At 40.6% G+C, this 15,083-nt stretch overlaps 2 protein-coding genes across 2 annotated transcripts; one reads left to right on the top strand and one right to left on the bottom strand.

Moving 5' to 3' along the window:
- Positions 1–68: 68 nt before the first annotated feature.
- c1qtnf5 (C1q and TNF related 5) lies at positions 69–5,024 on the top strand. Its single transcript, XM_070905718.1, has 3 exons — positions 69–167; positions 3,363–3,607; positions 3,692–5,024. The coding sequence occupies exons 2-3, from the start codon at positions 3,376–3,378 to the stop codon at positions 4,210–4,212; spliced, it is 753 nt and encodes a 250-aa protein (XP_070761819.1). The 5' UTR covers positions 69–167; positions 3,363–3,375; the 3' UTR covers positions 4,213–5,024.
- Positions 5,025–12,999: 7,975 nt separating this feature from the next.
- Positions 13,000–14,349, bottom strand: rnf26 (ring finger protein 26). Its single transcript, XM_070906584.1, has one exon. It carries the CDS (start codon positions 14,347–14,349, stop codon positions 13,000–13,002), a length of 1,350 nt encoding a protein of 449 aa, XP_070762685.1.
- Positions 14,350–15,083: the final 734 nt, after the last annotated feature.

Raw genomic sequence — 15,083 nt, 5'->3', positions numbered from 1 at the left:
TCTCCCACCCACCCCACTTTCTAATTGGATTTCATTACCATTTCCCTTCAGTTTTTCCCAGCCAGACTCTCTGGTTGGGAGGAACAGCTTTCACTGGATTCTCTTCGACACTCACGAATATCAGCAGCAGCAGCAGCAGTAGCTCTCAGACTTCACTACATCATCTGGTAAGTTAGGTTTAGATTTTTGTCCTGAATTGTGAATGAAAGCTACTCTTCAGTGTCTGAAGGCACTCAGATGAAGTCTGTACATGTCAGGGTGCAGGGCTGAGATAAGTCTGATAGCTTTACTGTTGAGAGCAGCACTGCTGGCATTGTTTATTTCCTTCAGAGTACCAAAGTGCATCATTCTGAATTGTGTAGATATGACTTTTGAACTGGATTATATAGAAGAAGTATTCAGATCCTTTACTTAAGTAAAAAAGTATTTCATTCAATCTAATCTAATCTCAGTAAAAGTACAGTATTAGTACTAGTATTATCTGCAAAATGTACTTAAAGTATCAAAAGTAAAAGTAATCATTATGCATCAGAATGGCCCCTGTCAGTGTTAAATTGTTATATATGAAATTAATAGGTTATTGTCACTGATTTATTCAAGTTTAAGCAGTATTTTGATGTTGTGGAGCTGATTTTAACTACTAATAAGCTGTGATTAATATAGTGGAGTAAAAAGTACAATAACTCTCTAAAATGTAGTGGTGTAAAAGTATATAAAGTGGGAGAAAATAAAAGAATATAAGTATCTCAACATTGTACTTAAGTGCAGTACTTGAGTAAATGTACTTAGTTACAGGTCTTTCCAGCACCAGGTAAGGGCATTACTCAGCAATACAGGGTTAAAATAAATGGGCAGTGTTGCCTTTAACAGCCTGATATTGGGTTACAGTAAATGTGGATAATATCAGTGCGCTCCAGCTGCTCTTGAGGCGACATGCCAAATTTTTCCAAATGGCTGCTGGGGCTCGTTGATCTCTGTCTTACAGAGAAATCTGATCTTTGAGCTGCCTGTAAAAGTTCATCTCGAGCATCTAGGTGGTACAAAGTCAACCTAGTTGAATCACTTGGCTAACCGAAATCAAAACTCCAGCCCAGTGACTAGATTCAGGTTTCTCTGGAGTTCTTTCACCTTGTAAGATTTATTACATCTACTGAAAGAAAATGAAAGAATGTCCTGACTGTCAGCAGATTATGAACCTACATTAAAAAACAAAGACAATAAGCTGTTCTGACAGTATAAACTCAGTCAAACATGTGCGTGGTTGAACAGTAAACACTGTTGTTGACATATTAGCGGCTTGGAAACAGTGGATTCATCTTTTGTTTGGTTATTGTAACCTTCATGTATCTAATCATCTGAAGGCTACTGAGGAGTGGTGGCAGACAGCTGTTCAGACTCTCCACTCCTCTCGTCTGCTCTCCTCCTCTGCCAGGAACGCTGACATGCATTTTCTCTCTCCCTCCTCCTCTTTTCTCAGTCTTTCTTTCTTTCTTTCTTTCAGTTTATAGTCCCCCCCCCACACCCCACCCTTCCTCCATCTCTCCCTCTTTTTTTGTGGATGTAAGCTCTCAGTTGGCGACCTGCAGATTGATGACAAAAACTCTTTACTCTTTTGTCATCATTGTCACACAACACAAACAGCAGGTTTTCATTAGTAAACCCTGAAGTTGGATCCCACAAGAAGCTGGTACTGTCAGACAGACGGCCAAACAGGGCCACAGTGGAGACGAGCTGGTGTCTCTTGACCACAGACCCTGCAGGAAAACCCCTGTGAGGAAGGGTGCTGTAATACAAACATACTCACTGATTTTATACAAGTTAGGTAGCAGAAATATACTATTTGACATCTCTCATACTGTCCAAGCAGGGTCAGCTGAGGATCGAGGTTCTTGACTCAGGTTCACACACAAACAGGAAACAGAAGCAGACAGAAAGAGAGACGACTTGAGGATGAACCTTTTAAGTGTGAATGTGAGTCGTTTCTGAGTAGGCCCGTTTGGTATTCAGCATCTCATCAAACTTTTACCAGGAACATCTGTTTAGCAACCAAGAGTGCCATGTTTTGTTTTGAAGACGTGATTAATCATTAGCTCAGGAATTTGAATTATTTTAATCCTCCTTAATTGGAAACAGAGATTTTGTTAATAGCCAAGTCCCTTGCTTAAACTTGACGCCATCATAGAGGTGGCGTGTTTAACAAAACATGTTTATTTACAAGGATTTTTGATCATTCTCGTAAAACAACTGAAAAGAAAGGGTGTTCGTTGGTTGTAATAGAAACGTCTTTTATTTCTGGTGCGTTTGTTTTCCATCACGTGCCCTCCCTGAAACAGAGCATGCTGTTCTTAGTATCATGACTCTCGACTCATTATTTGAGGAAGTTGAATCACCGGTTGGAACCAAAAACTGCACCTGTGTTAATAAACAAGTTCCACGTGAATGTTGTTACAGTCAAATCTCAGTAAAAAAGTCTCCACTTGCATGTTTTGATATATTTAAAGCTATTCGATTTTATAAAGCTATCTACCTGAGCGGAGAGGGACACTTTCAAAATGTCATCTGTTCTAAATTACTGGTTATTTCCTTACAGTTTTGGCAGAACTGACAGTTAATGAATAATGCCAACTCAGTAATGTAATACGGTTATTTCAGTTTTAGTTTGCCCTCAAGCCAAGACAAAACACATAAAGGAGTGTTATTAGTGTTATTAGTTTGCAAGTGCATGATTAAATAAGTTTAAAATAGACATTCAAGTTTGGTTCAAGTGTTTAAAATGATGAAATCAGCCCATTTTTCTGGCAGTTTTGGGACTAAATGTGAGTGTGCTTGACTCATGACTCAGAAATGTTGCGGCAAATTTTAAACTGGTCATCATCCTGCAGGATTTATCTCATTTTAAATAGTAATGTTAAGAAGTTGTAGCCAGTGCTCTCAGTTAATCATGGTCTAGTATTTTACAGGTCTGCCTGGGAGGACAATAGTCCTTAAATTCATTTGATAGATCCGTTTTAACTGCAACTAAACTGAAGCTTTTGTAACCCTGCACCACAGTGTGTTTGACAAGAAAAGGTAAACTGAATATTATTCTGCAAGTCCTTAAATTATGTTGTGAAACACTCAATTCAGTGTGTTTACATGTGCTGCTCCCTGCTTCTGTAATCTGATAACATTTGATTTGAAGTGATGTTTATTGTGGCATTTGTGGAGCTCTTTTGTTTGATCTGATCACTGTAATTATTTTATGTAGTCCAGTTCAAACTTTGGTGTTACTCCTCCATTGACTTGTTTGTAAACTGTAATGTTTTCACACATACTTTCGTCTAACTTTTCTTTGACTTTCTTTGACTTCTTTTCCCTCTCAGCCGTGACACTGAAATGGCCCCACTCAGGCTGTGGCCCTTGCTGCACTCCCTCCTTCTCCTCCAAATCCATCTTTCCAACCAGCTAGAAGACAACAAGATCCCTCCCAGTCTGTGCACTGGTCACCCTGGTATCCCGGGCTCTCCTGGAGCTCATGGCAGTCCCGGTCAGCCGGGGAGAGACGGGAGGGACGGGAGAGATGCTGCTCTGGGGGAGAAGGGACAGAAGGGGGACAGGGGAGACTCAGGTGCTCTATTTTGTTTATCCACATGTGAGTATGTGATAAATGTCCATAGTGGATGCTCACGTCTGTGCTCCTCTTCCTCTCCAGGTGAGACCGGAGTGCGAGGCCTGACAGGGGACAGAGGTGACCCAGGAGAGAAAGGGGAGAGGGGCCAGGCAGGAGAGTGCGCAGTGGCCCCCAAATCAGCCTTCAGTGCCAAACTATCGGAGGGCCACACTTTACCCCTCACTGTAGGCGAAGTAGTCCGCTTCGACAAGATCATGATCAATGAGCAGGGCGACTACAACACAGAGACGGGACGCTTCACCTGCAAAGTCCCTGGAGTTTACTACTTTGCTGTCCATGCCACAGTCTACCGCGCCAGCCTCCAGTTTGACCTGATGAAAAACGCACACGCAGTGGCCTCCTTTTTCCAGTTCTATGGCAACTGGCCCAAACCGGCGTCTCTGTCAGGCGGCTCCCTGCTCCACCTCGTTCCTGGTGACCAGGTGTGGATCCAGATGGCTCTGTCAGAGTACAACGGATTATACTCCAGCACCAAGACAGACAGCACCTTCACCGGCTTCCTGGTGTACTCTGACTGGAAAAACTCAGCTGTGTTTGCATGACATGTGCTTATGAACTAAACAAAGTCATATCCCACTTTGAGAAATGAACAACAACCTGTCTTTTTTTTTTTTTTTTGCCAGTTTCAGTTTTCTTATTGAGAAGTTCTGGATAAAGACAAGTGAATGTGATGTGGTACATCTGTATTTGTGTAAGAAGTAAAAAACACACCAGACAATGTTACTTGAATGGCACATACCGTACTGGTGAAGTGTGAGGTACACACACACACACACACACACACACACGAGCGGTGATGTTTATTCAGTATCTGTTCTGCAGTTGCAGCCTTTAAACTGCTGTGGCACTTAATTCTTGTAACAGATGTAGTGACAATGGCCTCCAGCCAAGTCCAGGCCGCAGATTCAGCTTTCATACTATTATTGCACTTTGTTTCATGTCAATATCTGCACAGAGAACATGAAAGAATTAATAAATCATTGCAGTTTGTAGTAAAACACACATGACTGACATATTTGATACTGACAAATGTGAGGAGATCAGTTTTACTAAGACAGTTCTTCACTTTTAACTTCAATACCCAAGCATTTGTGTCATTTCTCATAACATGCCTGCCTGTGCACACATCTGTTTTATTATATAAACATTTACCTGATCGCAGTGGTGGATGAAGTACTCAGATCCTTTACTTAAGTAAAAGTACCAATAAAACAGTGTAAAACACGTAAAGTCCTGCTTTAGTTTAAGTACAGAAGTAATGTACAAGTATTTAAAGTAAAAGCACTTTGTACTGCAGAACAATGGCCTCTTTGAGTGATATATTATTATATGACTATTAAATTGTTAACACGGATGCATCAATGTGTGCGTGGCATTTTACTGTTGTAGCTGCTCGAGGTGGAGCTACTTTGAACTATTTTATGTACAGTTAAGTAGTTTAGTCTATTGGTCGGGCCCCTCAAAAGAATCACAAGAGACATCTTAAGGTTCGTGAGATGATTAATGAGAAAAAAAGCGATTTTTCCTTTTGTTTGATAATTTTACCTCACCAAGCCTCAAATTGTTATTTAAATTAAACCATCTGGAAAGTTTAGAGGGGAAGTCACTCTCTGTTGAAGCTGCTAACAACTCACAGACATCTGAAACATGATGCTTTAACAATGCATCATATTTCATAAATTTATCGTATGTTTTTTAAATGTTAAATCTTAATCTGAAAGGTAACTAGTAGCTATAACTGTCAAATAAATGTAGTGTAGTAAAACCGCAATATTTCCCTCTGAAATGTAGTGGAGAGGAAGAATAAAGTAGGATGAAATGGAAATACTTGAGTACCTCAAAAGTAGCCTACAGTACTTGAGTAACTGTACCTTACTTTCCACCATTGCTTGATTAATCAACTTTCACGTGACACTTTTATCAATATAATTTGATACCCAACTCTCTGGTTTTCATTACCAAAGCCAAAGCAATACCAAAGTAAATACCGTAATGAAAAAGACTGGGAAAATATTCATTTTCCACTGGATTTACTCTGTTTACCTCGGCCAAATGATTTCACCAAAAGCTGTAAGTACCTTGACAGACTCTCCAGCTACATTTCAACACTGTGAGCTGGTTGATGCAAGTCATCTCCTTCTTCCCGTCACTGATGATCATTTAAAACAATAAGAATGTGTATTATTTTCCCAGTTCACTGAGCTGACTCATCGTCTCTTGACATTTTTCTTGACGCAGAATTGTTTATCTAGGAGGGTAAACACTGACAAGACCAGAGCCCAACTTAGGCTGTCTGTTCCTGTTACATACACTACCTCAGACATGAGGAAATGTTATTTTCCCTTCACTCCCTGAGACTCCTACACATAATTAAACTTTAAATATATCCTCATAACTTTTCCCCGAGGGTAGAATGAGAGAAGCAGGGAGTTAATCAATCTTCCCCTGGCATCAATAAGTTATTTCCATTAGTTTACTGTCTGTAAATCGTTGCCTAACTGCTTGAAGCTGCTGGCCAAGCAGACGGTGACGTCACCCTGAAATACAGCGCTCTCATTGGTGGACGTGTGTCTGTTTGGTAAAAGGAGAGTGAGGGCAAGAGTTTTACTTGTGGATTAAAGCGTTGATAAAGATACAATGCAGTTAAAATAGGGAGACCATATGATAGACAAGAGTGTGTGCATACGCTGTATAGAAGGCACGGCAATAGCGAGGATTTTAGAAAATACTGAGCTCAAAATTCACTGTAAGATTTATTTGACTAGCCACCAAAAATTACGGTAAAACTGTTATTTTTTCTCATTTTATTAATTAATTTAACTTAGGTTATATTCTCTGTACGTTTTATGCATCTAAATGATTTTTTAAAGGCTGTAAAGAAATACTTAAATATTTATACCCAAAGTAGACATTTCTACAATCTTGTCGTCAACGTGAGGTTGCCAGGCAACCAGTGGAGGCTCCAGGAAGTCACAGCTTTCCACTGCTATTTATCGCTTTAACACTTAAGTTTTTGTGTGGGTCAAACAAGCGAGATATAACCTGTTAATTTGTGGTTATTTGAGGAGCTGATAGGCGAATTTTGTTACTTTTGGACAGAGCCAGACTAGCGGCTCCCCCCTCTTTCCCGTTTTTGTGCTAAACTAAGCTAACCGGATGCTGGTGGTGCCTTTACATTTAGCTATATTTTAAGGGACAACCATGAAGATGGTATTGATCTTCTCAGGCCTATTTCCCAAAATGTCAAACAGGGATTCTTGTGGACAAACATTAAATCCCTGGATATTTTTAATTAGTTTATAAACAATTTTAAAAGACATTTAATCTAAAACACATAACAGAATCACCAATAAAAATCGAGTCATTTTTCTCAGTGATTTGGCTTCATCAAAGTTCAGCTGTAGCTGGAGGTACTACTTTGTCCAGCAGGGGGCAGTGTTGTATCACTGTTCAGCAGCTAAAACACTGTCGGCAGGGAACATCTGCATAGGACAGTATCATCACTTTGTGCTTCAGATGATCTGGGCCGGACCAATCATTTCAACCAGCTGTATCAACAGTCTCTGAGTCCTGAGGTGCCTTTATGATGTGGGCAACAGTCGCTCTGCTGTTCAAAAGAACTGACACAGGAATTGTACATCAGGATTGTATTGGTTCAACACCTGCTCCAGTAGATACTTCCCATTATGTCACAAAGGGGCTCTTCCTTTAACAGAATTTACAACTTGAAAGATAGAAAAAGAAATGAAAGGCAATTAAATATTTTTAAATTATAAATGAATAACTGATATATGAAGGCCTTAACTGTCAAAGTATGGGCACTTAAGTTCCACAGAGGGATTCTTTTGATAAAATAAAACCACATTTGTGAAGCACCTCAGACATACAGTAGACAGATTAATGAGTAGATTTCAACTATCCACCCTGTGCTCTTCTCTGTTCATTATAAATGTATGAAAGCTGGTGCAACATTAAGACACTTTGAAAATCTGTGAATACTAAAAGGAGTTTTTAACTGTCTGCAGATCAGGCCATAATAAGAATAACTTGATACAGCCACTGAGGTGTGAGAGATTCTCCACTGATAACAGCTACAACTATGACTCTGGATTACATGTTGAGGACTATTTTATATGCGTTTAAACTTCAAGATATTCTCATTAATTTGTCCCTTTATGGGTATTCCCATAGCCTCGTTTCCCACATTCTTAAGGAGGAAGAGTAAAAAAGTAAGTAAGAAAACACAAGTACTCAACTAAGACTTTATAAGGGCTTTGTATTGTATATATTTAATTGTATTTAAGATTTTTAAAAGATTTTTGAAGATGAAATATTGAACAGATACAGTTATGCGGCACAATCAGGAAGAAATTCCACTGAAGTTTACTTTAAACCTTGTTTCCCTTGTAAAGTAATCTGAAGATGTCTAAAAAGAAAAGATGCACAGTTCAGCCTCTGGAAAGTATTGAATTCGCTGTTCTCTCTCAAACTCTTACTTAAATGAGCTGTCAACAGAGTTATGTTTGTCATTTTTACTGGCTTTATTTTTCATTTTTTCCTTAGTGAAACATTACCTATAAAAAGTATTAATTTCATAGTGCACATTATGCCACGATACTGACTCGCCAAAAGTTCCAAATACAGGTGTATTTATACTACAATCAACTTAAACCCCTTAACTAGATACAGGTGATGTCAATTTAACTAATTATGTGACTTCTAAAACCAAGTGGCTGAACCAGTGATGATTTAGATGTGTCCTATTGTCCTATAAGGCTCATTAAATCCCCTTTGATTCAAAGATATAAATAGTAATAAAACAATAAAACATGAAAACTTACAAGGGTCTGAATATTGCTTATAGGCACATTTTTTTAAATGGCAGTTCATCTGTTTGAGTGGTTTTTAAGAACTCCTTCAGGCCTCGTCGTCCTTCTTTTTGTGTATGAACTGTCCGAAGGTGAAAGTTCAAGGAGCGCTGGGGGCTCCTATAATGAGTCCTCTGACCTGATGGCTATCATCCAGCTTCCTACTTCAGGATTCACCAGCTTTAATCTCAGCGTGGCCCATACATCACTCACTGCATGTATTCAAGGCCATCAGGATTATCTGGATTAATTACAACAAACCTCTTAATTACAGTTGTGTCAGGTTTGGGTGGAGGCCAGGGCTAATGAGCTGCCCGTCTCTTCTTCTTCAATGACACTGCTCTCTCTCTGTTTTGTCTTATTTTATGTTAATCTCCAGATTTTGTCTTCTATCTATTAAATGTTTATTTGTTTTTGAACTGTTGTATTTTGTATTTGTATTAGGAGGGCTATGGCACGTCATGTCAGGCTGGCCAGTATCAGAAATAGTTACATTACTGTATAGCTCATCTATGCAAGGAAATTCTCTTATTGTCCGTGAGCCCCCATAGGGAGGTCAGAGGTCAGGGTTGACTCTCAGACTTTTTTTAGCTGCTATAAATTCACCACCTTTGACATTTTAGCTGCGTAGATGCTCACTGTTATGACGGCTTGAACCCTGTGGGGCTTTGAAGAGGTTTTCCCACTCACTAAGACACCAAGATTAAAGCACACAATTTAGAGAAATAAAGAGCCAGAGTAAGAGACGGAGACAGTGACCATAAACAGAAAAAAATAGAGCCTGAGTGAGGCGGGGAAGAGTGCACTTGAGTCTGATATTTTCCCACACTGCTACCGACCAGGACCACCGAGGGTCAGAAGGAAGAGGTCGAATCCCTGGAGTATAAAGCTCTCCTTGGTTTACTCCTCCCTGCTCTTCCCCTGACATTAAACTTCCTCTCCTCTGTTAACGCCATCCTCATTCACAAGTAACACATAAACACTGCTGAGGCTGGGCTTGTGGGTCAGGAGACAATAAACAACCCCTGGATTTGTTTTCTGATCTCAGACAGAGTGTTTAAGTTTGTGGTCATCCAGTAGAAACCAGCGCACACCTCTCAGTTATAAAGATGATAAGATGTCATGTCTCCTATCCTTTCAGATCTCACTATGACTACAAAAATTCACTAAAATACAATATATTGTGGATTAATATCATTTATATCAGTAAATGTCTGGTTTGGAGCTGGGGATATTTTTAGAGAAGACATTGGGAACGGGAATGAAGCTGTAGACCACAAGGCTCTGGTGAATTGTCATATGGTGGTGGAAGTGGTCCCATAAGACCATTAGGGGCCCACTCCTCTGACCCTGCAACCCTTCTGCAGCCCCCAAACACTCCCTTCATCTTCACGGATGCAAGACATGAAAAATGAACTATATCTGGACTCAGCAGTAGCATTATCTCTCGTTTCAGATACAGCGTCAACAAGCGAAAAGGAATCTGTAATCTTGTGTGTCCAGCCCCCCATGGAAAATACTTCCTACTGTATCCCAGTTGTAAAAATCTGCATCATCCTCTCCATATGACAGCCCCTGGAGCTTACTGCCGGCTGTGTGGACGTCATGAACACATGGTGAAATCATTAAAACCAAATTTGAGAAAAAGATACAGAGGCCAAAGCTTAAAATATGTGAGTTTTAGTGAACTACGTTGGTAGGAATGTATGATGGAAATGTGATGACTTCTGCCTGGGTCTTTTTCACAGCAGACATTTTGACTTGTCATAGCAGGAAAAGCACAGGTGTGTCTCAGTGAGTCGTGACCAGCACAGTGAAACTGAAGCAGCTAAATGGAATTCACCTGTCATTCACTGTCATTTACACCTTTGTCTTACCTTCTGTGACATGTCAAAAAAAGGCCTTTTGTGATGGGCGTCCCTGCTTGCTGCTCTGTCTGTTTTTTCTGGGCTGCACGTGAAGGCAGCACATTCAGCAGCATGGGACACACCTGGGCCTGATGTTGGCCATGTTTCAACTGACTGTGACTGGTCAGACTGGCTGGAGGTGTGTCCTGCGCAGTTTGTAATCCTATTTGTGTTTCTGCTTTTGCTCCTAAACACATTTATGTGGATTTGTTTTTTGAAACTATGATTTATATTTTTCCTAAATTAGCTGAGCTACACTACAGATTTTACCCACCTATTTGTTTGTACTATTTTCTACTACTTTGGTGCAAATACATTTTAGAGTTGAAACAATTATTCTATTAATAGGAAACTAATTTGATAATCAATTAAGTAATTCTGTAAGGTGGTTTCAGCTTCTCAAATGCAAGTATTTTCTTGTTTTCTTATATACCCATGTGTCTCCTGTTTTTGTTGCAGTCTAAGTTTGGCTGTGACAACATTTACAAGCGTTATGTGTTGGACCGATGAAGAAGATCATAAGAGACCGTTTCATTGATTGTTTTATTATGAACAGAAGACTTGCCAGTTATGTGGCAACCATAGCATTTTAAAAAAAAAAACGAGTTACATTCATGTCTTCAAATCACATTGTCCCACACTGTGTCATACAAACTGCAGGTAGCAACAGATGACGGTTTAGAGGAGTAGTCTATAATGACTACAGTCTAGTCTCTAGAAACCATTTACAACCTTATCAAAAAACTGACATTCAGACCACTTTCATTAATGATATCTGTGTAATGTAATAGGGAACATCATGTCAGTAATCAGGTATTACATAGCTCCAGTCACAAAACAATGCAAATCAATCAAATATCTTCAAATTAAACAAACTGCTTTCAGGAAAAAAACAAAACAATGTTTCAAAAAGCAAATGAGGGCATATGACAGATATGATTCCACACCACCCACCATCAATGACAATACATGACGTGGTGTCACAATATTGCCCTGTAAACTTTAAACACAGATCAATATCAACACTTCAGCTTCAACAGCAACAAACGAGAAACAAAAGGCAAAATGAAATTGTAAATCCTTATTAGTTTATGGTCCTTTTATACAACAGAAATCTATGTTTTATTACAATGACAAAGGAAAGGGAAAACCTTTTATGGATTATGTGCTGGTGGTGACTGTAACATGGCTCTGATGGAAGACTGGAATAAGCCCTATCAATAGAACAATTACATGGAATAAAGCTGTATTTTCTCAGGCCTGACTGGAAAATTATAAATCACTTTCCTTAAATACAGAAATCCTTTTTTACTCTTTCCACAGCTCTGTGAGAAGTGGTCATCTTTTACAGAAAAAAACATTACATTTAAATGCTTAAAGCTTTCACAACAGGACAAAACGTTGTGGTGCTGCTTGGAATAATACACTGTTTTACACACAGCGTTCATACATACAGCATGTGTGGAATCATTTGTATACTCATGCAATAAAAGCACAGTGTCCGTTTTACTTCTTCACAGCTGGGCCCACTGAAAGCACAACGTTTTAAGACATGAGCGGTGGTAAACATTTCAGCATCAGGGAGGGCACTGACGGGTTACCATGGCTACGAGACCTGAGACTCAACGTGGCAATACTGGAATATCTAAACATCTTAGTTCCAAAACAGAGACTGTGTCTGTGTCCCAAATCCATACTACAGACTAATTTTACGCGGGATTTGAGTGTGTCGTGTGTTCATACTAGAAAAGCAACAACAACAAAAAACCCTGATTTTTGAGTGTGGAGCTGCTCACAACTGGAAAAAATAAAAAACTAATTGTGGATGGTGGTGATAGTGGCATTTTAATGTTGTAGTTTGATTCAGCTGTTGGTTGAAACTGTTATGCAAGTTGATTTCTTGTATACTAACTGCAAAAACAGTATACTATAAAGATTAGTATATAGTACATACTGTACACAGTTAGTGTGTAGTATGGAATTGGGATACAGCACGTTTTAGTATTTGTTTTCAGTTGTCAAAAAGGTGCACAGATCTGAAACCACATTTTATAAGACAAGTCTGGTGATATTCTCGATATTTTTAATTGTCAATAAATCCCATAAATCCAGAACCAAGTTCAAGACAAGAATTGTTTGAGTAGTCAAAGCCCATTTACACCTTACACCTGCAAATGTTTACTCCAGTTTGAGTAAACATTTGTTAAAAACCACAGAGCCCAGTTGTTTCATTAAAGAAAAAGAAATAGAACAACATATCTGTGAGCCGTTTTTAAACATTTACAGCTTCAGTAGAAATGAATAGGCTTGAGGCCACCGTCAGGGTAGACAAGCAAAGAAGAAAGTATTAAGAGATGGACTACCGCGTTGTCATTTAAGGGAGTTTTTGACAGCAAGAAAAATTTAGAATATTATCAGATGTGTGTCCTGTAACACCACTTAGTAAAAACATACGTCATACAACATCATTTCAGTGGTGGTAAAACTTAAAGTATGGATACTGATGGGCTGTTTCGTGTGGTTAGACGCCCACAGATCCACTTTCATTGGTCCCTCATACATACACGTCCATAGTGCTGAGGATCATGTGCCGACAGAGCGGACAGTTCTGCTGGTAGATGGGCTGCCTCAACAGGATGTTCGTACAGTCTCTACACAGGCAGAGATGCCTGCACGGCAGCAGCACCACTGTCTTGTTACAGTCCTGACAGATCACACACTTCTTCCTGTCCTCCTGCTCCTTCAGTAGAGTCAGCAGGTTCTCAGCAGGTAGAGCTTTTCTGTCTTTGACTGAAGACGACTGCTTCTTTAGTGGTCTGTCTGTGCTTGATGAGGGGAAAACTACATCCAGCACCTCCTGGTGGGCTCCATCTCCTGCTCTTCCATCTGGCGGGTCCCGCCTCTCCTCTCCGGGGTCGCCATCGCCTCGTACTCTGTTGTTGTTGTCCCTGTGGAGCTGTGTCCTCAGAGCCAGACCGAGCTGGCTGCTGAGACGAGACAGCTGCTGCCAAAGTCTTCTCTCTAACAGGTAGAGGTGCTGGAGTATCCTTGGCAGGCGCTGCATGGCGCCATGTACAAAATGTGGGGTGCTCTGTAAGGCTGAATTGAGGCGGTGGAGAACCAGATGAAGTCTGCGCAGGGCAGGAAAAGAGTTAATGTAATCCACAACTCGAAAAGCAGCCTGTCGTGTCAGCTCTGGGTTCAGGTAGGCGGTGGTAGTTAGAGCAATAATGACAGTGAGCAGGAGGCCATAGATGTTCAATATGAAGATGCTGATAAACATATGTACTAGCGAGACCAGAAAGTCCAACACCAGTTTACAGGGTGACCACAGGAAAGCCGAAGTCCCAACCAGGCTGCTGTATAGAAAGGTGAAGGAGGTCAGCGTGAGCTCCAGCACCTTCTGCAGCGGGCTGGAGACAGTCTGCCACACACTGACCGCCGCCAAGTAAATGTTCTGGGCGGCAATGAGTGCAAAGTTAACCACTGTGTTGGTGAAATAGACCACCAGGCTGACGGCGATGCCACACCCCTCCAGCACTGACAGCAGACCTCGACACAGGTGCTCCTTCCCACGAAGCAGGAAGTGCATGGACAGGTAACCCACCATCTTCAGGCTCTCTAGAAGCCCCTCCAGAGCCAGCCCCAAGCTCCCCAGCATGGTGACAGTACCGTGGGCTGCGTCTGACGTCGCCTCTGCCATGGACATCAAGCAACACACGAGTATGTTTCCCAACTCCAGCACTGAGTTGAGGAGGAGGGTGGGCAGGCTGTTTATGAAGGTGATAACCGCCAGGAGAGTCCGCACCACGGTGTGGACGATGAGAAAATTCAGGTCCAGCAGTAAGCAGACGGCGTCCAGGCATTTTCCCACAGTGGAGATTACAAAGTTCACCAAACCCATGATAATGTATCTTTAACGTATCGATGTTTACCTCTCGGTGCTCTCAGGTTGTCTCCACGGCAAAGTCCATGTCTTGTTTATTTGCTCTGGGGGAGATATTCAGACGTTAGCTAGCGTTAAGTTACATCTTGTTGCCACCGTTAGCTTGTCCTTTGAGTCCAGCCAAACAGTAGCTACACCATTCCTCGCCCCGTTGAAAGGACGACAACATTACTTTTCATGTTTTCCTCATATTTGTTCGGCTGAAACGACGAGCTAACATGGTAAACACACGCGTTCCAGAAGCGGATGTTTAGGTTCAAACGAGAGGCAGGCACTTCCGTTTATTTTCCGGGTTTCGTTTTGGCTCTCATTTCAGAACATAGTCCACAAACATTTGACTAGTTAATCGGCCACTTTAAAATAAAATGTGTGATCTTTAAAACCGACAGGCGAAATCAAGAGAGACGAGGAAAAACACACAAAAAGCATCGATATGTTTACCGTTGTTACCGTGGCCGCCATATTTGTTTTGGTCGTGTCAGCTGACCTCTGCACTTCCTTCCGGTGAGTTTGGGCAACATCAGAGAACCGTTAATACATTTTTATAAAATAAAATGTAAATATAGAATACAGTTCTATACATATAAAATACATATAAATACACACAAATATACTATAATGTAACTTTAATAATAGTAATAATAGTAATTCATAAAACTGCAGAAACTGCACGGAAATTTATACGAGATTTG

The sequence above is a fragment of the Enoplosus armatus genome, chromosome 5 (assembly GCF_043641665.1).
Source record: "Enoplosus armatus isolate fEnoArm2 chromosome 5, fEnoArm2.hap1, whole genome shotgun sequence".
Lineage (NCBI taxonomy): Eukaryota > Metazoa > Chordata > Actinopteri > Centrarchiformes > Enoplosidae > Enoplosus > Enoplosus armatus.
This window is presented reverse-complemented; position numbering and strand designations above follow the sequence as displayed.

Bases quoted from the DNA above. Each gene is read 5' to 3' on its own strand.
- c1qtnf5 (XM_070905718.1), top strand. From the start codon at position 3,376: ATGGCCCCACTCAGGCTGTGGCCCTTGCTGCACTCCCTCCTTCTCCTC. The intron at 3,608-3,691 runs GTGCTCTATTTT...CTTCCTCTCCAG, and splicing joins GGGGGACAGGGGAGACTCAG to GTGAGACCGGAGTGCGAGGC.
- rnf26 (XM_070906584.1), bottom strand. From the start codon at position 14,349: ATGGGTTTGGTGAACTTTGTAATCTCCACTGTGGGAAAATGCCTGGAC.